We start from the raw sequence: 23,230 nt of genomic DNA on the forward strand, positions 1-23,230 counted from the left end.
TTACACCATAGAGCAGAAGCTGCTGAGGGCAGGTCCAGGCGCAACAACATCAACTGGCTGGGCTTCCTGAAATGTTCGGAGGTTCCCAGCATGGAACTGTTCCTCACGGAATGGCTGGTGAAAAATGTTCTTGATGGCAAGGCACCAAATTCCTTTTCAATCTAGAGAGCGCACTGTGCCCCAGGCCGCCCCCCTCCCGGGTGCTCAACCCACCCCATCATAGTGCGTCTCAACTACCGCGATCATGACCTACTCCTGCAGAGATATCGCACCAAAGGCTCATGGACATTTGAAAATGCTCAGATCTCGGCCTACCCTGACTTCACACTGGAAGTGCAACGCCGTAGTGGCTCGAACTTACGTGCGAAACAAAGGCTTTGGGAACTGGACATCAATTATGCACTCTTATTCCCCACTAACCTACGTGTTATTGGTGAGGAAGTGACCCACATCTTTCAATCCCCAGAAGACGCCTGGACATGGCTCCACGCGAAGGATTTGTTGGAATTGATGTCCCTGGAGCGACCTGAGGATGCCTGGCTTGATCCCTAGCTGAAGCGGCAAAGACGCCGCCCACCGAGAGCATGACCTTCTAAAGACCAATCGGTGGAGGAGCAGGCCGAGCAGTGGCGGAGGCCATCCTTCACAGTGCAAACCACTTTGCCATTCCTGCAGGACAGTCACCCTTCAGAGTCGGGGTCGGACTGTGGTGGCCTCATCTCATCAGGCAGGGTTCACACTGATCGAAGGTGACTCCCTGGTTGGCAGATTATCTGTAAGTAATACTAGGGAGCTGAGAAGAAGATCCAACGCTGGCTAGAGCCCCGCATCGCTTGCTGCTGACCTGTAAGTAGAATACCATGAGCATGGCACCAAGAGATGTTTACACTAACTGGGCCCACACTATTCATCCCTTAGATGTTGCTGTTACGGCATCACTGCCGCTTACACCCCCTAATCCGAAACCAGGCTTCCTGCAAGCTTGTACGTGGACTGTGTTTCAATGCTGTATAGCTTTTTTTGATCTTCTTGCTGCCCTTGTCGCCTGGCCTAGGATTGTTTAACTGGACGGGGCCTGCGTGGCAATTGTCCTGGGGGGGATTATGTTTTTATATTATTGTTACGTTTTCACAAGTTCCTCTACTAGAGTCCGGTTTGACCCTCAATACTTACCGCCATGATCTGGGTTCACCCTTTACTGCACGCGCATTTCTGGGTGGGCTGGTGAATAGGACAGCGTATTGCGCACCTCTTCTTTCTTGATGCATGACACACTCCATATGACTAACCTCCAGATGACCATACACGTACCACAATATCATATCATGACCTGGAACTAACGTGACACGGCTACACCAATGAAATGCTATCGTATATATGCTTACCTCAATAGACAGCATGTCCACAAAGCAATGCTTCATGAAACACACTGCACCGCCACTGAATTACACACACTCTGAGCGCATTGGTGGGGACAGGCACATGGCACCACAACCTCTTCCTCTGCCTGTGGGGTTCTAATTTGGATAGCACTGGGAGTTCCAAATATTGTGGCTACCCAGAAACTAGGTGGTACAAAAGGTGGTGGTGATGGATGGAGCATCTGAACCAATCAAACACTCACACCCAGTCAACAGATCTGGGTTTAATCCATCACCGTTCTTTAGCCCACTCTTCCACCCCAGGTCAGACATGGCCATATGCAAATCAGTCTGACCCTGTGCCTCATGGGAACAGTCCAGCCCGAACTGCCAAGACATGCCTTCCCTGGACCGGAAACAAGCTTCCTAGGACCAGTTTCTAGCATTCCAGCCATCTTCAGCCAGGCTTGCTTGAATCCAGTGGCAAAGGAGCAAGGGACTCACGTCTGAGCATACCCTGCCAACTTATGGCGAACAAAGCGATACAAAAGGGGGTGGTGATGGACGGAGCATCTGAAACAATCAAACACTCACACCCAGTCAACAGATCTGCGTTTAATCCATCACCAATCTTTAGCCCACTCTGCCACCCCAGGTCAGACATGGCCATATGCAAATCAGTCTGACCCTGTGCCTCATGGGAACAGTCCAGCCCAAACTGCCAAGCCATGCCTTCCCTGGAGCGGAAACAAGCTTCCTAGGACCGGTTTCTGGCATTACAGCCGTCTTCAGCCAGGCTTGCTTGAATCCAGTGGCAAAGTGAGCAAGGGACTCACATCTGAGCATACCCTGACAACTTATGGCGAACAAAGTGGTACAAAAGGGGGTGGTGGTGGACGGAGCATCTGAACCAATCAAACACTCACACCCAGTCAACAGATGTGGGTTTAATCCATCACTGTTCTTTAGCCCACTCTGCCACCCCAGGTCAGACATGGCCATATGCAAATCAGTCTGACCCTGTGCCTCATGGGAACAGTCCAGCCCAAACTGCCAAGCCATGCCTTCCCTGGAGCGGAAACAAGCTTCCTAGGACCGGTTTCTGGCATTACAGCCGTCTTCAGCCAGGCTTGCTTGAATCCAGTGGCAAGTGAGCAAGGGACTCACATCTGAGCATACCCTGACAACTTATGGCGAACAAAGTGGTACAAAAGGGGGTGGTGATGGACGGAGCATCTGAACCAATCAAACACTCACACCCAGTCAACAGATCTGGGTTTAATCCATCACTGTTCTTTAGCCCACTCTGCCACCCCAGGTCAGACATGGCCATATGCAAATCAGTCTGACCCTGTGCCTCATGGGAACAGTCCAGCCCAAAGTGCCAAGCCATGCCTTTCCTGGACCGGAAATAAGCTTCCTAGGACCGGTTTCTGGTATTCCAGACGTCTTCAGCCAGGCTTGCTTGAATCCAGTGGCAAAGTGAGCAAGGGACTCCTGTCTGAGTATACCCTGCCAACTTATGGCGAACAAAGTGGTACAAAAGGGGGTTGTGATGGACGGAGCATCTGAACCAATCAAACACTCACACCCAGTCAACAGATCTGGGTTTAATCCATCACCGTTCTTTAGCCCTCTCTGCCACCCCAGGTCAAACATGGCCATACGCAAATCAGTCTGACCCTGTGCCTCATGGGAACACTCCAGCCCGAACTGCCAAGCCATACCTTCCCTGGAGCGGAAACAAGCTTCCTAGGACCGGTTTCTGGCATTACAGCTGTCTTCAGCCAGGCTTGCTTGAATCCAGTGGCAAAGTGAGCAAGGGACTCACGTCTGAGCATATCCTGCCAACTTATGGTGAACATAGCGGTACAAAAGGGGGTGGTGATGGACGGAGCATTTGAACCAATAAAACACTCACACCCAGTCAACAGATCTGGGTTTAATCCATCACCGTTCTTTAGCCCACTCTGCCACCCCAGGTCAGACATGGCCATATGCAAATCAGTCTGACCCTTTGCCTCATTGGAACAGTCCAGCCCGAACTGCCAAGCCATGCCTTCCCTGGACCGGAAACAAGCTTCCTAGGACCGGTTTCTGGCATTACAGCCGTCTTCAGCCAGGCTTGCTTGAATCCAGTGGCAAAGTGAGCAAGGGACTCACATCTGAGCATACCCTGACAACTTATGGCGAACAAAGTGGTACAAAAGGGGGTGGTGATGGACGGAGCATCTGAACCAATCAAACACTCACACCCAGTCAACAGATCTGGGTTTAATCCATCACCGTTCTTTAGCCCACTCTGCCACCCCAGGTCAAGCATGGCCATACGCAAATCAGTCTGACCCTGTGCCTCATGGGAACAGTCCAGCCCGAACTGCCAAGCCATGCCTTCCCTGGAGCTGAAACAAGCTTCCTAGGACCGGTTTCTGGCATTACAGCCGTCTTCAGCCAGGCTTGCTTGAATCCAGTGGCAAAGTGAGCAAGGGACTCACATCTGAGCATACCCTGCCAACTTATGGTGAACATAGCGGTACAAAAGGGGGTGGTGATGGACGGAGCATCTGAACCAATAAAACACTCACACCCAGTCAACAGATCTGGGTTTAATCCATCACCGTTCTTTAGCCCACTCTGCCACCCCAGGTCAGACATGGCCATATGCAAATCAGTCTGACCCTTTGCCTCATGGGAACAGTTCAGCCCGAACTGCCAAGCCATGCCTTTCCTGGACCGGAAACAAGCTTCCTAGGACTGGTTTCTGGCATTCCAGCTGTCTTCAGCCAGGCTTGCTTGAATCCAGTGGCAAAGTGAGCAAGGGACTCACATCTGAGCATACCCTGCCAACTTATGGCGAACAAAGTGGTACAAAAGGGGGTGGTGATGGACGGAGCATCTGAACCAATCAAACACTCACACCCAGTCAACAAATCTGGGTTTAATCCATCACCGTTCTTTAGCCCACTCTGCCACCCCAGGTCAGACATGGCCATATGCAAATCAGTCTGACCCTGAGCCTCATGGGAACAGTCCAGCCCCAACTGCCAAGCCATGCCTTCCCTGGACCAGAAACAAGCTTCCTAGGACCGGTTTCTGGCATTACCGCCGTCTTCAGCCAGGCTTGCTTGAATCCAGTGGCAAAGTGAGCAAGGGACTCACGTCTGAGCATACCCTGCCAACTTATGGCGAACAAAGCAGTACAAAAGGGGGTGGTGATGGACGGAGCATCTGAACCAATCAAACACTCACACCCAGTCAACAGACTGAGAGATTAATTCATCAACGTTCTTTAGCCCACTCTGCCACCCCAGGTCAGACATGGCCATATGCAAATCAGTCTGACCCTGTGCCTCATGGGAACAGTCCAGCCCGAACTGCCAAGCCATGCCTTCCCTGGGTGTTTGATTGGTTCAGATGCTCCGTCCATCACCACCCCCTTTTGTACCTACCCAGAAAATAGACATGTAAGGCAGCTATTTGGTGATGGAGAGTCGATTGGACTGTTCCCTCCTGACCCTTGCTGCGGTATATGCCCCCAACACCTGCCAGTGTGAGATCCATGACACTTTAACCCGGCACTCCTTTGTGACCCATTCTCTTTCCCCTTCTGGGGTGGAGTCTTTAATTGTGTCTTCGACGTGGCTTTGGATTGCTGTATGCCCCAGCTCCGAGCGACACCTTCCGAATGCGCTGCCCACCATCTCTGTCAGTGGGTGACCCACATGCATCTGCATGATGTCTGGCGCCCCATACACCCGATAGATCACAAATACTCTATTCCCTCGTACACAATGTTCACACCAGAATGGATCTCTTACTTTGTAAGCCCCATCTCGGCACTCAACTGGCCGAAGTAGAGTACCTGGCCCGCACTCGGTCCGACCACTCTCGTCTGATGCCAACTGTTTGATGGGGACTCTCCTGCCCCCTTATACTCACATGACTCCTTGAGGCAGACGCTTTGTCCAATCCACTCTTTCGTGTGAACCTCGACCCATGTATAGAACGCTATTCCACGCTTAACAGTGGCACTAGCATCTCTCCGTGCTGTTGAATGGGATGCCGATATGGTGGTGGTACGAGGCCACTGCCTCTCAACTATGTGGGGGATACGCAAGAGACTGACTGAGGACCTTCTGACCATTGAACGTGACCTTCACCTCCTGGAGATGGGACTGGCCAATCAGGCAGCTACCAGTGAACAGCTCAAACAATTACACAAGGGGAACAAACTTTGAGCAAGCATGATTATAAGAGGCGTTTGTCCTTGCAGCATGCCGAGGGCGACCGTGGGGGAATTTGTTGGCATGGCTGGTATGTCAGGACCAGCAGCAGGCCTGTATTACTGCAATAAGATTGGGGGATGTTATGTTGCTGTCCACACATTTGGATATTAATGGGGCCTTCCGGGATTAATACAGCGAGCTTTACTCTGCCACGGCTGCTGTGTAGGCCCATGCCTTGTGTGGTTTATTTGACACTTTACATTTTTCATGCATGAACGCACTGTAGAGAGCTGAATTAGATGAACCTCTGTGCTTAAACGAGGTATGCATTGCCACGTCCTAGATCACCCGAGGTAACTCCTGGTTCTGAAGGCCTACCCATCGAGTATTATGCCACATTCCTCACCCAGACCACACAGCGCCTCCTGGACATCTTTAATGAGACCAGGGAGCATGGTTACCTGCCCGACACACTCCAGGAGGCTCTCATAGTAGTCCTGCCAAAACCATGTAGAGATCCTCTTTAGGTCCGCTCATATCATCCTTTATTCCTACCTAATCTAGATTGCAAGATAATAGGTAAGATCCTGGCCAACTGTCTTGTACAATTGCTGATCCACCTGGACCAATCTGGGTTCATCCTGGGCCGCAGCACATGTATAAATATATGCCATCTCTTACGCCTCCTGCATAGTGCTCCATCAAATGCTCATGGCCAAGTGGCAGTGTCGTTGGACAGCGAGAAGGAATTCGACACAGTGGCCTGGAAATATTTATTCTCAGCCCTCATCAACATGGGGTTTGATCTGGGAATCTTAGGTTGGGTGTACACCCTTTATGCCGATCCGGAGGCACAAGTTAAAACAGGGCAGGTGCTCTCCGATAAGTTCCTTATCCGCAGGGGCACAAGACAAGGCTGCCCCCTATCTTCTATCATCTTTGCCCTTGCCATGGAACCTTTGGCCTGTCAGCTTCGCCAGCGTGCTGTTGACTGGGCATACCCGAGTAGGACCTGCACCACATAATTTCATTATACGCTGACGATGTCCTAATCTTCTTACATGACGTGGAATCTTCCCTCCCTGACCTACTGCAGATTCTGAAAGACTTCACTTCACCCAATGGCCCCCTGTGTCTTAAGAACCTTAGGGGTGGTTAGTTTGCACTTTACAAATGCTGGGTTACTTACTTACTTACTTACTGTCCGGCCTGCGGGTAAACTTGTGCAAACCCTTTGTGTTCCCTATGACACACATATTGATCAATGACCATCTGGAACACCTGGAGTGACGCCTGCAGTGGTGTTACGACACTTTCAAGAATCTGGGTACACAGATATATCATTCAGACCGAGACCTCAGGGAAGGCAATCTAGACAGGGCCCTTGTACCCATACGTCGATCGGTCCCCTTTTGGCGCTCACTTCCACAGTCCCCTTTGGGCTGGGTCGCAATCTCAAAAATTCTCTTACTTCCCTGTTTGTTTTATTATTTTGCAGCTCTACCCCTCGTGCTCCCCAGAAGCCTCTTTCGTGACTAAATGGACTGCTGCTGGAGGTAATTTGGAGCTCAGGCTGCCGTTAGGTGGCTCTGTCTGCACTGCAGCACCCACTCACAGAAGGTGAGCTGGACACGCCCAGCTTTGAGTTATACTACGCTGCGGCACAACTTCAGTGGTGCATGTCCTGGCTGGGTGCCAGAAAAGCCCTGAATATTTGCTTGTCCACACACAGTCCTGCAGGGAATGACTACATTCACTTAACTATCTGATTCCACTATCCGCCCTGCACTTGAATTCTGTCTAATGATGCTATTCCGAACTTTTGGATGCAGGTATCTGCACCCCAAAGGCCCCACCCTACCGTACTCTCCCCATCCCCATCTAAGACTTGTCCCTATTGCGCTGGACACTGAGGCGTGTAGACTCACACCTACGGACCGACGCTGCAATCACACAAGTGGTGGATCTCTATAACTAGGGAACACTCATGTCATTCCTAGACATGGTCAAGACATATGGACTGCATGCTGGACAATTCCTATCATATTGTGTTCTACAACTGGTGGCCCATGAGAGCTGGGGTGCTGGGAGGTCGAACCGCCACCGTCCCAGCTATCACATTTCTGTACTCTGCTCTTAACAATACTCCATCTGACCAGGTCACGAGAGCTAGCGCCAGATGAGACGCAGTGCTCCACCAGCCTCTTACTGATGCAGCGTGGGCTTGTGCCCTACGATTGGCCAAGTAGACGTTTCCCATGATCCCAGGTTTTGTTTCACCCAAGTTAACTACATACACTCAATCAAATAATTTGTTAAGCTCGCTACTTACCCGTGAGGGTCTCAAGGCTCTGAGGAGGGGGCCTTTACTGCTCGAAGAGCCAGGTCTTGAGGAGTCTTCTGAAGGTGAGTAGGACTTGGGTCTGCCGTAGGTGGGTCGGGAGGGCGTTCCAGGTCTTGGCCGCGAGGTAGGAGAAAGATCTGCCGCCGGATGTCTTTCGTTGGGTGCAGGGGGTAGTGCGAGGGCGAGGCTGGCGGAGCGGAGCTGGCGGGTAGGGGTGTAGAAGCTGAGTTTTCTTTTCAGGTAGGCCGGTCCGGTGTTGTGGAGTACTTTGTGTGCGTGGGTGAGGAGCTTGAAAGTGATCCTCATGTTGACGGGGAGCCAGTGTAGGTCTCTCAGGTGTGGGGTGATGTGGCTGTGGCTGGGGACATTGAGGATCAGTCAGCGGAGGCGTTTTGGATGCGTTGTAGTCGACGCAGGTGTTTCGCTGGGATGCCTGCGTAGAGTGCGTTGCCATAGTCCAGCCGGCTGCTGACGAGGGCTTGTGTCACAGTTCTTCTGGTTTGGGTCGGGATCCACTTGTAGATCCTGCGGAGCATGCAGAGGGTGTTGTAGCAGGAGGAGGAGATGGCGCTGACCTGCTTCGACATGGAGAGGGAGGAGTCGAGGATGAATCCTAGGTTGCGTGCGTGGTCGGTGGGTGTTGGTGCTGCTCCCAGTGTGGTCGGCCGCCAGGAGCCGTCCCAGGCAGAGGGGGTGGGTCCAAGGATGAGGACATCAGTCTTGTCCGAGTTCAGCCTTTGCCGGGAACGGGAGCAGGGAGATGGACTGGAAGTTCCTGAGGTCCTTGGGGTCCGCCTTGGGCTTCTTGAGGAGGGCGTTGATTTTGGCGTGCTTCCAGCTGTCCAAGAATGTCGCTGGTTCGAAGGAGATGTTGATGACCTTTCGAAGTTGGGGAGAGATGACTGCGTTTGCTTTGTTGAATATGTGGTGTGGGCACGGGTCTGACGGAGATCCTGAGTGGATGGAGTTCATAACCTTTCGTGTCTCGTCGTCATTGGCGTTGGCCCAGTAGGTCAGGCTGGTGGTGTTTGCAGGGTGGGTGGAGTCCGGCGTAGTTGTGGCGGTCACGTTGTGGAAGCTGTTGTGGATGTCAGCGATCTTGCGGTGGAAGAAGGTGGCCAGTGAGTCGCACAGTTCTTGTGAGGGCGGGGCTTCATTGGTGTTGGCGCTGGGGTTGGAGAGTTCCTTCACGATGCTGAAGAGCTCTTTGCTGTTGTGTGCGTTGTTGTCCAGCCGGTCTTTGAAGGAGGATCTCTTGGCTAATCTGATGAAGTGGTGATGTCTAGGAGTGGCGTCCTTGTGGGCAGAGTGGCTGTCCGGTGTGCGTTTGTGGAGCCATTTCTTCTCTAGTTTCCGGCATGCGCGTTTGGAGGTCTGGAGCCAGTCGGTGAACCAGGTGGCTCTCTTGCTGATGTGGTTGTTGGAGGGTTTCTTGAGCGGGGCGTGGGTGTTGGCGCAGTCGTTGATCCACTGTCTTAGGATGTGTGCGGCGGCGTCTGGGTCGGTGGGGTCGGTGGGTGGGTTCTGGGCGAGGGTGGTGGTCAGCTGATTTTCGGTCACTTTGCTCCAGCAGCGGTGGGGCATCAGTTGGGTGTGGAGGTGCGTGGTTGGTTTCTTGAAGGTGAAGTGGATGAAGTGGTGGTCGGTCCAGTGGAGCTCGGTGGTGTGGTGGTAGATGACGTGGGTGCTAGTGGAGAATATGGGGTCCAGTGTGTGTCCGGCGGCGTGGGTGGGTGCAGTGACGAGTTGTCTGAGGTCGAGGTTGGCGAGGTTGTCGATCAGGGTATTGGAGTTGGCGTTGTTGTTGTTCTCGAGGTGGAAGTTCAGATCCCCGAGGAGGATGTAATCCGTGGAGGCCAGTGCTTGTGTGCTGGCGAGGTCGGCGATGGAGTCGCTGAACTGAGCCCGGAGTCCAGGGGGTCTGTAGATGAGTGTTCCTCTGAGGGTGGTGTTGGGGTCGGCAGCAGGGAACACCTCACTTACCTCTCACCGATTCGCATTCAACGAATGTTTCCAACAATCTACCCGGAGGGCCCCTATTGCAAACCACAGAATGTTGATTTCATGCACATGGTATGGACTGGCGCACCATTATCACAGACATGGGCAGAAATTACCTCAATAGTGGCAGAACTGTCCACACACCCCCTCACCTCCTCCCCGGAATCCTGCTTTGTGGGACTATGACCCCACGCAAGTGAGGACTACGAGATGTTCTTGATTGCAGTTGGAGCCAAGACTGATGAACTCCCACCATGACCACTCAGGCACTGAGCACTCCCACATGTGTAACATTAATGGATGACACCCTGTTAATCATGGTTTCACTCTTTCCCGTGTCCAGGGCTGCTTCACCTCTGCGCCAAGCCCACATACCCCCTGCACAATTCTACCACCATGGGTGATGTCGTATCGTGGTGCACACGATCGTCAGGAAATACACTGGACACCGGGTGAAGGTTGGTGCACGTCTTTATTAGCATGTATGTTCTGCTGGTCATAGGCACGTCTGCTCTCGTCTTCGTTCGTGTATGTACTGCCCACTTCCTGTCCGTCCACAGAAAGTCCTGTCCAGTGACCTGGTCACTGCCCCGTGACCCACAGGGTCCTAGTGCCCTATACCAGTTGTCACTACATCTCCCCTATTGTCACAAACAAATGTCTTTGACACATGTACAAACTTGGTGCATTATTCTCATGGTAGTGAAAAAGAGATAAGGAGAGAGAGAGAGAGAGAGAGAGAGAGAGATAGAGAGAGAGAGAGATAGAGAGAGAGAGAGATAAAGAGAGAGAGATAGATTCTCTTTACATTTCTTCTAATAGTCTTCTTGTCTTCTTGCACTCTCTTCTTGGTCTTTGTTCTCTGCTCTGTTCTCGTTCTCCGTTTTCCTCGTTTGGTGATATTGTCTCTCTTTTAGTTCCTGGCTCTCTTTCTTCCACCTTTGGTGCCGTTGTCGCTCGTTCCTCCTCTTCCACTTTGAACTCCTTGAAGTGGGAACTATTTCTTGTTATTTTCTGATGGTCTGAAACCGCAGTCACCATTGACCCTTTTACGTCAGTCACAACCAACGGGTCTTTTGAGAATGGGCTGTCTGACTTCCTTTGCTGTTTTTGTCTCACTACCACCAGATCTCCTTCGTTTAGTTGGTGCTCAGATGTATTTCTCCTTTTGTCAGCGTAGTCTTTCATTTTCTTTTTTGCTTGGTGATCTCTTTCAGCAATGTCTCTTCTATTCGCGCTTTCTGTTGCTTCTAGTTGAGGTAGCCTTGTTTTGCTTGATCTCCCTAGCACCAGTTCTGCTGGGCATCTACCAGTGGAACTGTGAGGGGTATTCCTATAGTCCCTTAGCACTTGACAAAGTGCTTGTCCAATTGATATCTGTGTCAGTTTTGCTCGCTGGATGGCTTTCTTGATCGTCCCCATGAAACGTTCTGCCATTCCGTTGGCCTGTGGCCACAACTGAGTTATTTTCCGATGCTTGATCCCCAAGTATTCCATGAATCTACGGAATTCCTCTCCCGAGAATGGAGGTCCATTATCTGTTTTTAGTGTTTGTGGTGAGCCCCAGGCGGCAAATACGTCATCTAGCACTGGTAAAGTGGCGCTTGCTGATGTCGAAGATACTTCTCTCACTAGTGGGAATCTTGAAAACTCGTCGATGACCACAAGCAGACATTTTCCACTCTCTAATGGTCCATAAAAGTCTGCTGCTAACTCGGTCCATACTGCTGGTGGCAGTTCCGACATTTTCAATGGTGTCGGCTTGGCAGTCGGTTCTGTTATTTGACAGATGTGACAATGTGATACCTCTTCCTCCACCATGTTGTCCAGCCCTGGGAACCACACTTTTTCTCTCAACATCTTCTTTGTCGCCACGATGCCTCGATGCGACTCGTGAGCTAGCTCAACTGTTCTCTTTCTCAGTCTCTTTGGTATTACAATCCTTGAACCCCTCATCAGGACCCCGCTTTCTGTTTCAGACAGCTCTTCGCTTATCTTTTTGAATGCCAGTAGTTCTTCTTTATTGACTCCTTCCTCTGTCATAGTGTTGCTGTTGATGTGTCTCCATCTCTGCTGTCGCACCACCGTTCCGATGGCTTTCATTGTCGGGTCTCCTTTTGTTTCTCGCTCTAGTTCTTCACTTGTTATTGATGCCGGAGTGTTTTGTCTCACGATGAAATTTAGATATTCTTCTGCCATTGTGGTGCCACCTTTTTGATGGGGAAGCGGGTGTCGTGACATGTAGTCCGCTGGATTTTGGTCTTTTCCAGGTTTGTGGACAATCTTGAAGTTGTAGTCCATCAGCCTGATCCCCCATCTTTCAATTCTTGGTGGTATTTTGGCGTTTGGGTTTCCGTAGATGGTCACTAGTGCTTGGTGATCTGTCACTATCGTGAATGGTTTTCCATATATGAACATGTGATAGTGCTCACATGCCCATACTACTGCCAAGCTCTCCTTTTCTGGTTGAGAGTATGCTCTCTCAATGTCCGACAGGCTCTTGCTTCCGTAGGCTACTATCTGCCGAGGAGAGTCCTTTCCCGGCTTGTGTTGTGCTAGTATTGCCCCCAGACCTACCGGGCTGGCGTCTACTGTCAGTTCGGTGCATAGGCTCGGGTCAAAATATGCTAGGTGGTCTACTGCCGTTACTGCCGCCCTTATTTCTTCGAACGCTTTTTGGCACTCTGTGGTCCATTCAAATTTTTGGCCCTGCTTCGTTAATTCTCTCAGTGGCGTGCTCACTGTCGCGAAGTCCTTTATGTATCGGGCGCAATAGCTGGCCAGGCCGAGGAATGAGCGCACGTCAGCGACATCTTTTGGTTCCTTTGTTCTTTCAAGGGTGTCTATTTTGCTGCGATCTGGCCTCATCCCTCTCTTCGAAAAGATGTGTCCGAAGAACACTAGTTCTTCTCTTCCCAGTTCACATTTCTTCTCGTTTACTGTTAGGCCCACCTCTACTAGCTGTGAGCACACTTCCCTCAAGGCCTTGTCGTGTTCTTCGTCTGATTTTCCAAAGACCAAGATATCATCACTGTAGTTCAAACTGTTTTTGATCAGTCTAATGATCTGCCTGATCGTTTCCTGGAATATTTCCGCTGCTGACGATATTCCAAAGCTTAGTCTTTTGTATCGAAATAATCCCAGGTGCGTTGAGAAGGTAGTTATGTATCTGGACTGCTGATCCAGCTCCAGTTGGTGGTACCCCTTGCACAGGTCAAGCTTGGAGAACTTTCTCATTCCCATCAGGCAGCTTATCATGTCATCTAGATGTGGCCCTGGATGTCCCTCTCGTTCGATGGCTGTGTTGGGAATCCTCATATCTACACATATTCTTATTTGTGCAGTGTCCTTTTTCGGTACAGCCACTATTGGGGACACCCATGGCGTTGGCCCTTCTGCTGGCTCAATGATGTCCTGTTCTAGTAGTGCCTTTATTTCCTCCTCCACCTGGGGTTGCAGATGGATCGGTACCCTTCGGTGATGCTGCGCTACTGGTCTGACTGCTTCGTTTATGTGCAGAGTTATTTGTCTTCCTTTAAGCTTTCCCAGTCCTTCCGTTAGTTTTGGGTATTCTTGTATTATGTTCTCTTTGTCCGACATGTGATACATCATCTTCAGTAGGCCCATTATTTTCGCTGTTACGTTACTCAATAGGCATGGTGCGGGAATGTCTCTTCGTAGCACATGTATTTCTTCTGTGACCGTCTTGCCTTTGTGCGTCATGGTGTCCGTGAATTTCCCCATGTTCTTTACTGGGTTTTGTGCACCCCAGATAAATACTCTTATGTTTGATGGTTGTAGTGGTGGTTTCCTCTTCATCTTGTCATATTCTGTCGCACACATAATGTTACACGTGGCCCCACTGTCCAACACGAATTCTGTTTGGTGAGGTCCTACATCTATGGTCACCCAATCCGTCTTCTTTATTGACTTTCTATCCACCAGTCTGATGTGTTCTTCTACATACCCTTCATCGGTAGACATGAGATATAGGCGTTCTACCTTTCCAGCCGTTTCTTCTTCTTCTTCCTCTTCTCCCGACTCCAAAGACGAGCTCCGGGTAGCCGCTTCGATGTGTCGTACATGTCTGTTTGTTGATGTTCTTGGTCTCCCTGGTCTTCCCCGTTCATTCTTGAACTGCGTTCCTTGGCACATGGTGGCAAAATGGTTACTTCTGTTGCATTTCCTGCATGTTTGCCCGAACGCCGGGCATGCTCCTCTGTGCGGAAATTCCAGACCACATCTGTAGCATTGGGAACCTTGTTTCCTTGTCTCTTTGTCTTTTGGTCCTCTCTTCCAGTTACTTGTCTTGCTTGTGTCTGTCATTCTGTGCACTTGTTCTCCTCTTCGGTCCATTTGCCTTGCTTGCATCTTTGCCCTTGCTTCCACTCTCGCTAGATCTAGGATCTTCTCTAAAGTAATTTGTTCTTTAAGCAGTCTTGTGCGAAAGTCTGTGTCGCGACAGCCTTCTATCAACCGTAAGCGAAGGGCCTGTTCATTGTCATATTTGTCGAATTCGCAATAGGCCACTAGCTTTCTCAGCCTTGTTGCAAAGTCATCCATGGACTCTTCCGGCTGTTGAAATGCCATGTTGAAAGTATACCTTTCAAAATCGATGTTTCGTTGAGGGTCGAACTTTGTTGTTAGACATTTTATCAAACTTTCGTAGCTCTTTGTTTCGCTCGTTGGCAGTGTTATGAGGAGGTCATCCACCTCATCGCCCACTAGGTTTAGGAATAGCCCTAATTTCTTTTCATCTAGTACATCAGTCGCCTCCATGTATCGCTCAAACTTCACAATCCACTTCTCCCATCGTATACCCACTTGTCGTTCTGATACACTGAAAGGCATTGGTCTGCGATATTGTGCACTTTGCTTTGTTTCTGGCATTTTCTTTCTTTCGCTTTTCTCTTTCCTTTTTTTGCCTTTTCTACTTCTTTTATTTTAGTTCTTCGTTATTTTATCCTTGTTTTCTTTTCCTTTATCCACTTGTTGTGGCCGTGTTTCTCTTTCTTTCTTTCTTGCTCCTATCTCTTGTTATTCTTGCCTTTTTAATGGCTGCTCTTTGTTTCCTCTTATTTGTGGGGCACTTTATTTCTATTGCCCTTTTATTTCCACTTCTAGTTCAATTTTCCTTTTAATTTCCTTCTTATTTCCTTCTTTTCTGTCCTTTCCAGTGCTTTACTTCCTTTATTTTTCAGTTTTTCGATTTTGCCTGTTTTTAAGATGGCCGCCCGTTTTTCCTTGCTTTCTATTGGTCGATCCGCCTGACCTTAATATGGCCGCCGAGAATCCCGCGAGATTTCCAGTCCAATCCCCTTGCGCCTGACTTCAAAATGGCCGCTCCACTTTCCTGCTCTCCTATTGGTCCAGACCGCCTGACCCCAAAATGGCCACCGAGACTCTCGCGAGAGCTCGCGCCAATTTGTATTTCTTTCGCGCGCTTCAGCCTTGCGCTTACCGGATCAGTCGGTATTCTTGCTGCCAGTCGGGGTGGGCTCCCGCATCACCGTGCTCTCTTTGGGCCCGCTCTTCCTCACTTTCTTTGTAGCGACGCCAATCCAGGGTGGGCTCCTGGTATATTTCTGCTATTTTCTCGTGATGGGCACGCGTCGATCCTTCAGACACCCTTCGTCGCCAGATGTCGTATTGTGGTGCACACGATCGTCAGGAAATACACTGGACACCGGGTGAAGGTTGGTGCACGTCTTTATTAGCATGTATGTTCTGCTGGTCATAGGCACGTCTGCTCTTGTCTTCGTTCGTGTATGTACTGCCCACTTCCTGTCCGTCCACAGGAAGTCCTGTCCAGTGACCTGGTCACTGCCCCGTGACCCACAGGGTCCTAGTGCCCTATACCAGTGGTCACTACAGGTGACTACCAGCTCCCACAGTTGTCCCCTCGGTACCCAATCTGTTCGTCACTCCCTTACTCATGGCACTTGTTTCCACTAGGTAACGACACTCCCATAGAACTGACCACAGCGCAGTTCCCTGCTGCTGATGGGACAGGTGGATATGGGGACCCTTGGGCCTCCCTTTACAAACTTCATGGACTCTAGAAGTCTCACACGGTTGTTTCTTCTCTCTCTCCCTTCCCGCCTCCCGCAACTCACCCCCCCCATTCTCTCCAGATGACTGTGAGCCATTGATATACTCAGATGCTCTGCGTGTAGAATATGATTGCTGAATTTCAAGACGTGTATCTACCTCTGTATGTGCAACTACCACACTGTGAGCTCCACTGCTAAATGTTGTTCACTGTATCTAACATGTGCAAAAAAAACACAACATATATCTGCAAAATGTCGCTAATAGACTCTCACACATCACCCACATTAAAAGTAAATGAAAGGAAAACAGTACTTAAAACAATCTGTTTAAGAGGTATTCAAGATCACCAGGGCAGGACTCTCTGCAGAACAGAGTTGGCTCTATCAGGGCCCCCTCTGAAAGGCTGGGGAACGTGGCCAGCGCCCGATTTGCCCATGCCTCAAAACCTCCCTGCTCCAGAGGTTTTAGCACATCTGCCCTGTCACGGCTACACAAGCTAGACCAGGAACAGCTCCCATCTCCCCTTACCATGCCTGCACGCTGCGTGCGTGAGTACAGCCTGCACCTTAAGACACGTACTGCTTGCCCTGGCAGCCTGCTGGTAGAGGAGGCAGGCGGGAGAATGCAAGGCGCCTATCACAGTTTTACTAAACCTACCTACTTAGTGGATTTTTTTCTGTTTATTTGAACATTGGAATATTGCTCGCTCCAGTGAAGATAGTGGAGCAGCAGTGGTGCATAAACACTGGTATAGGACCACTGATGTTAACTTTTCAATGTCCTTATCCATGTCCTCTGACTCTTCTGCACCCTTGTCTGGCCACAGGGGAAACATCCATTACAACGCATGCCATTACAACACATGTCACTACAACGCCTGCCATTACAACGCATACTATTACAACGCATGCCATTACAACACATTATCAGGTAAGTAATAATCATTATTTACTTTTAGGGTGGGTATGGGTTTTGGGGTAGATGAGAACAGTAATTTTTACCCCTACACTATCGAACACTTACCCTACTGTTGCACTCACTGGAGTGGGAATAGTAATTTTTACCCCTACACTATCCAACACTTACCCTACTGTTGCCCTAAAAGTATTATGCATTGTAATGGTATGCGTTGTAATGGAATGCGTTGTGATGGTAGTTTTTTCAAATGTGTTGTAAAAGCATGCGTAGTGAAATCATGCGATGTAATGGTAGTTGCAATGTAAAAACCGCATTGTAAAAGCATGCGTTGGAATTGTTTGCGTTGTAACGTCATATTTGGCTACAGGATATGGGGACTGAGCGTGAGAAATCAGCTGTAGGCCAGGGCAACCAACAAGCCATTCCTCTTCACTCCATTGCTGTCAGTGTGACTGAAGCCTCAGAAGGAGGAAGGGGGATTCTGCTCAGCTCCTGTCCTCTAGGCTTTACCCAAAGGAAGAAAAACAGTGTGGCAGAGTGCAAGAAGCCTTGAGCTGAATGCTTCCCACTTTCACAGCTCTTGTTGTGTGCACGCGCTCACAATGGCCAGGTACACACAGCAAGAGCTGTAAAAGGCACTCAAGCTTCTGAGGCGTGAGGGCTTTAAAACCCTGCTTCTCCCAGGAGGCTGCTTTTTCATCTGGACATTCAGCCTTCCTGGGGTGGCATGCTCTAACAGCCTTATAGCAGTGGTGTAATACAACACGTTGAGGCCCCCCTTGCAGGATGTAATGAGGGCCCTGCAAGACTCCTATGTCTCATATATATTTATAGGCTCGATACTAAAAGGGGGCCTCTGGAAGGTGGGACTACCCTGCACCCCTGGGGCTGTAGGGATTTTCACTGCCCATTCTAGAAGGCTATATGAACGATTAACGCCCTGCTGCCTTGTTCTAGACACTTACCTTCGACTCTGGCCTGTAACTCTGGAGCTGGCTTTTAATGAGCAGTATACTCACCATGGTAGGCTATACAACTATAGTAATTCTGTGTTGGTTTTTAGTTATGTTTTGTGTGTATGGGCATATCTGAATTTGCCTGGTTGCAGCTAAACTGCAGCCAACCTCAGATAGAGTGAGCTTTATAAGAATGTATAAATAAATACACGTGCCTTGACAATCCAACCCAGTGCTAGCACAGGAAAAGTCCAGTACCGGGCACGTGCTGCGAGGATAGAAATAAAGGTATAGTTTGGGAGTGTCACAAAAAGCACACCTTAAGGGTGGCTGAGCGACAGTGCAACCATTTTTGGAGTCTCATACAGGGGCCAGTTGGGCTCCACTAGCAAAGGTTGTGTTGCAATCTGGCGCCCTCTTGTGGCGCCATTGTAAGGCAGCTGCTGACACCTCAACGTGGCACTGCCCCCTAGATGGCTTACATGTAAAAGACACCGTATGCAAGTTTAAGGTTGCCACACACTTACCAGGTTCCAGATTTCTCTTCCCCATGAGTCCAACGAAGAAGTCGTGCATATCCCCTGTGAAATGACAACAGCAGGGTACAATTAGCGAGCTTTTCTCTGGATTACATGTTGTTATGCGATGCATGGCACACAGATCTTGTTTTCTGCGGTGTGTCTTGTACTCTGGGGGCACAGGGCTGAACGTGAGGGGTGTAAAACTAGAGGGGTGCGGAAACTTGCTGGCGATGCCCGCTCTATCCCCTCCTTCTGCAGTATGGAATAAGGCACTGTGGCATTTGCCTATAAAAGTGTTCCGTGCATTGATTGCTAACAGAATTGTATCACAATTGTTAGCAAACGTGCTGCAGTGTGTGCAGAAGTCTGTGATGCAGTGTGTGCAGCAGTGTGTGCAGCAGTGTGTGCAGCAGTGTGTGCTGCAGTGTGTGCTGCAATGTGTGCTGCAGTGTGTGCTGCAGTGTGTCCTGCAGTGTGTGCTGCAGTGTGTGCTGCGGTGTGTGCAGCAGTGTGCGCAGCAGTGTGCGCAGCAGTGTGTGTGTTCAGTGTGTGCAGCAGTGGGTGCAGCAGTGTGTGCAGCAGTATGCAACAGTTTGTGCTGCAATGTGTTCAGCAGTGTGTGCAGCAGTGTGTGCTGCACTGTGTGCTGCAGTGTGAGCAGCAGTGTGTTCTGCACTGTGTGTTACAGTGTGTGCAACAGTGTGTGGAGCAGTGTGTGCTGCAGTGTGCGCAGCAGTATGTGCTGCACTGTGTGTTACAGTGTGTGCTGCAGTGTGCGCAGCAGTATGTGCTGCACTGTGTGATACAGTGTGCGCTGCAGTGTGCACAGCAGTGTGTGCTGCAGAGTGTGCACACTGTGTGCTGCACTGTGTTCTGCAATGTGCTCAGCAGTGTGTGCTACACTGTGTGCTGCAGTGTGTGCAGCAATGTGGGATACAGTGTCTGCAGCAGTGTGTGCTGGAGTGTGTGCAGCAGTGTGTGCTGCAGTGTGTGCTACAGTGTGTGCAGCAGTGTGTGCTGCAGTGTATGCTGCAGTGTGTGCAGCAGTGTGTGCTGCAGAGTGTGCACAGTGTGTGTTGCACTGTGTTCAGCAGTGTGTGCTGCAGTGTGTGCTGCACTGGGTGTTACTGAGTGGGCAGCAGTGTGTGCAGCAGTGTGTGCTGCAGTGTGTGCTGCAGTGTGTGATACAGTGTGTGCTGCAGTGTGTGCTGCAGTGTGTGATACAGTGTGTGAAGCAGTGTGTACAGCAATGTCTGATGCAGTGTGTGCTGCAGAGTGTGCTGCAGTGTGTGCTACAGTATGTGCTGCAGTGTGTGCTGCAGTGTGCGGGTCTCAGCATTGGAAGAAGCATGCTTGCTGTCAGTATCGATGTGCATCGGTAGAGCTGTGTGTGGATTCCAATAAAGGAACAGTAGAGGAGCCGCAGGCCGGGATCAATGTGCCATATCAGGAGAGTGTAGGGGAAGCCTCAGTGAAGCAGTGGTGGCTGTGGAGGTCAGGTCTGAGGTGCGCTGGCAGTCCTGTGCGTGTGCCTGTGTGTTGAAGTGCTGGAATAGCAGAGGTGCCGCTGACTGCAGATGAGACACAGTGTCATGGATGCACTGGGGACTCAGTAAATGAATGGGTGGAAGTGACGTAGGTCAGATTTTGCGGTGCATTTGCAGAGCTGTGTTTTATCCCAGTGCTTAATTGGAAACGGGTGTTGTAGATCAGCGTTAATGTGCTGTGACAGGCATATATGCAGCTGATCGTACAACTAGAGTAGGGGGATTGGCTACTTGTAAGGACTGAATCAGTGGTTAATTTGTGAAAAAAGAAATACTGGGGCTCTCGTCAGCGTCTCCTGTTAGCGCCGCCTACAACAGAACCATCTACTAACCATATGAGCGGGGGAAAGGATGTGGCATAATGGCCAGAGCTGCCGACTTCGGCGCTGGGGAACCAAGTTCAAGTCTCGGCTCAACATCCTGTGATTCTCGGCAAATCACTCAATCTCCCTGTCCCTACCATAAATGAATTTGTCCTTATCTGGAGCTCATGGAAAGCGCCGGTGTTGATGATTAAGTGCTGGTGCTGAGCACCGGAAACCACCGGCTCAAATTAAGCACTGGACTGAATGCACAGGCAGGGGGCCTAGCTTGTTCAGTAAGACTGTGGGGGTGTGAGTTTCGGATTTCCCACCAATCACGTGGGCATATCTTGTTAAAATGTACTATGCGAAGTAGGACACGAGGAGGCTTAAGAGGCGGTGGAAAGAGAGAACAGTGCGGATTGCTAAAGGTACTTAAAAAACACAATCGTTTTCAAACTAGGCAGAGACAAGAGAGAGAGTGTGTTTGTGTGTTTTTGTCAGTGTGGGCATGTAAAAATACAGAGTGAAATCCGACAGATACCGCACCATACCCGACTGATAGGACCTGTACCCAACTAATTGTTTTAGGTAACACCCCAAACACCCCACCGAAACTACACCCATGTACACAGGCACATTTCTCTCCACATGTGCTTTTGTGTGTGTGCCGGTGTGTATGCGCGGTTCTCCGTATTGGAATATATCAGTGGCAGTGCTTTCAGATGATCTTTACATAAAAATAATTTGAATATGATTGTATACCGAATGTAAAAACTCTTTGCCTCAAATTGCATGTGCCCGAGCTGCTTGGATTACTCCTTCCTCGATTTTCTGATTTATGCAAATAATAGGGCTTACCACGAGCAAGCACTACTTAATGCTGATTATGCATGCATTGTTTTACATTTCCATTTTGCACTCGCAGCCACTGTCAACTAAAATCCACAACTTTGTGCAAGGACTAAACACAAGCGAGCGCCCTTTATGCTCCATTCTGCATCCGTTGTAATGGAAAAATGGGAACAAAATTCACGTCCCCCAATTTTTTATGATAAAACCAGATAAATTGCACCTAGTAGAATTTTTCCCCACCAATTGGGACAAACATGCACTTTTGGTGCCTACTGCTCTAAAATCTGCGTGTCCTGGTAATTGCTGGGCAACTCCTCCTGTTAAATTCCAGCAGAGTTGGCCGGCCTTAATTCAACAAGGCATGCTGCTTTATCACACCCCTCAATTACTGGGCGCAATAACCTTTCATAACTTATAATTCTCACGCCTGCGCAAACATAGGTTTGTGTAGGTGTTGGAAGGCATCAGGCACTGGTAAAGAGGGACTAAATGATACCCTAGAAGTCATGCACTTCAAGCATGGTTGAGAAGTGGCTTGGAGTGGGCTGCTAAAAATCTTTAGCGCAGTGCTGACCAGTGACAACCAGGGGAGACCCTGGTCCCCTCCAGCCACACCTCGGCTTTTGGGATCGCGCAGACAGGCGGCAGTCCCTACAGTGGGCTGGAATGGTCTCAGACCGGGCAGTGGGCAGCAGCTTTGGCCACCTGTCTTATACCAGCAAGAATCTTAGATGGTCAGGGCTCAGGAAAAAATGTTGCCTCCTGGGCCATTTCCTTGTCTCCTTAATGTGGTGAATCACATCCAAGACCAGCAGCAGCAATGCAGGGTAAATCCATTCATTCCAGTGCATGGAATCCAATCCAATCCAATCCAATCCAATCCAATCCAATCCAATCCAATATCTGTTTTCTTTAAACACAGCTTTTAAACTCTAACTCCTATTCTGGGAATGAATTATAACAATGGAGCTCCTGAACATACATTCTGTATCTAGGTCTTGCTTACCAAAGAGCATAAGCTGTGGGCTTACAAAGAATTTCCAGCGGGCTGACAGTCCATCCATTGATTGTGTTCACTCCTATTTGCTTGCTTCTTCTTTGACAGCTTTCTGTGTTTCATCTTGTGTCTGTCCCTCCCCTGAAGCACAGCCTCTTTAACATCCTTTTTTATGGCTGACTTTTATCGTTCCACTGTTCAATTTTAGGGATCAACTTTTTTTCTTCTTGGTTAAGCACTCCATGAGAGTGCATGTGTTTTTTCCAAGTCTCTCCGTTATGTGCTTTTCTGTTAACTGCTTCAAGTTGGAGGCCGGCGGGATGCTGCTGTGGGTGAGGCTGGGCCTCTTTTGTGCTTCAGAGCACTGGTTTCTCAAGGAGGCCTCTGAGCTTTCGTCGGTATTCTGGAATGCCTGGGAGCAGGGACTCTTCCTGATTTTCAGCCTCATGCCATGGTGCTGTGGAGGTGGTTCCGTGTTCCCTTCCGTGCTGTTCTCTGGTTCTTGACGGTGACTGTAGACTTCGTTGTGCCTTTGGTAGCACCCGCCTCTGAGCCATGCACCCATCAGTAGGGGTCCATGTGTGGTTTGGTGAATGAACTTTGCATGCTATCGGGGGTGTTCTCCTTCTGCTTAGGTCTTTTGTTCTTTGGCAGGGGGTCGGTGCTTGTAACCACCAGTTTGTGTAGCTTGGGTTAAGCATCTCCCAGTCTCCTAGTGGTATGTGTGGATTTGGTTTGTATACCTGAGTGCTTCCCTTGTTTATACAGGGATGCCCGCTTCTGTTGTAGCATTGATATTTTTGGATGCCGGCCTCTGTGGTCCCTCGGTCAGGAGAGAAGCATTCTCAGAAGCGGAAGCATGTAGGTTCCTTTGGGAGCTGTCATATTCTAATCCTGGTAAAGTTCATATGAACCCAAGTAAGAGGTCCACTGAGTACAATGCTCCAGCTGGGCTTCTTGTACCAAAAGGCCTTTGTGAGTTTGATCTCAAAGCCCTCATGAAGGAAATCCTGAAATATCTAATTTCTTCTTTCGTAAGAAGTGAAAGAATAACAAGAGGCGAAAGAATCTTTTTCCTCTTCTTCATCCGTGCAGGATGAGCCAATTCTTGAAAAGAAAGGTCCTTACATTTTGGAGAACCTGAAATT

General features: G+C 49.7%; 1 protein-coding gene across 1 annotated transcript in view; it reads right to left on the minus strand.

Annotated features, from left to right (window-relative positions):
* Window positions 1–23,230, minus strand: part of TAC3 (tachykinin precursor 3) — a 243,724-nt gene that overhangs the window by 14,842 nt on the left and 205,652 nt on the right. Inside the window, exon 5 of the mRNA XM_086936403.1 lies at window positions 18,388–18,441. Within this exon, the coding sequence (XP_086792529.1) occupies window positions 18,388–18,441 (54 nt within the window). The remainder of the gene's footprint in view (window positions 1–18,387; window positions 18,442–23,230) is intronic.

This window comes from Lissotriton vulgaris, chromosome 1_1, assembly GCF_964263255.1.
Source record: "Lissotriton vulgaris chromosome 1_1, aLisVul1.2, whole genome shotgun sequence".
In the NCBI taxonomy this organism is placed as follows: domain Eukaryota; kingdom Metazoa; phylum Chordata; class Amphibia; order Caudata; family Salamandridae; genus Lissotriton; species Lissotriton vulgaris.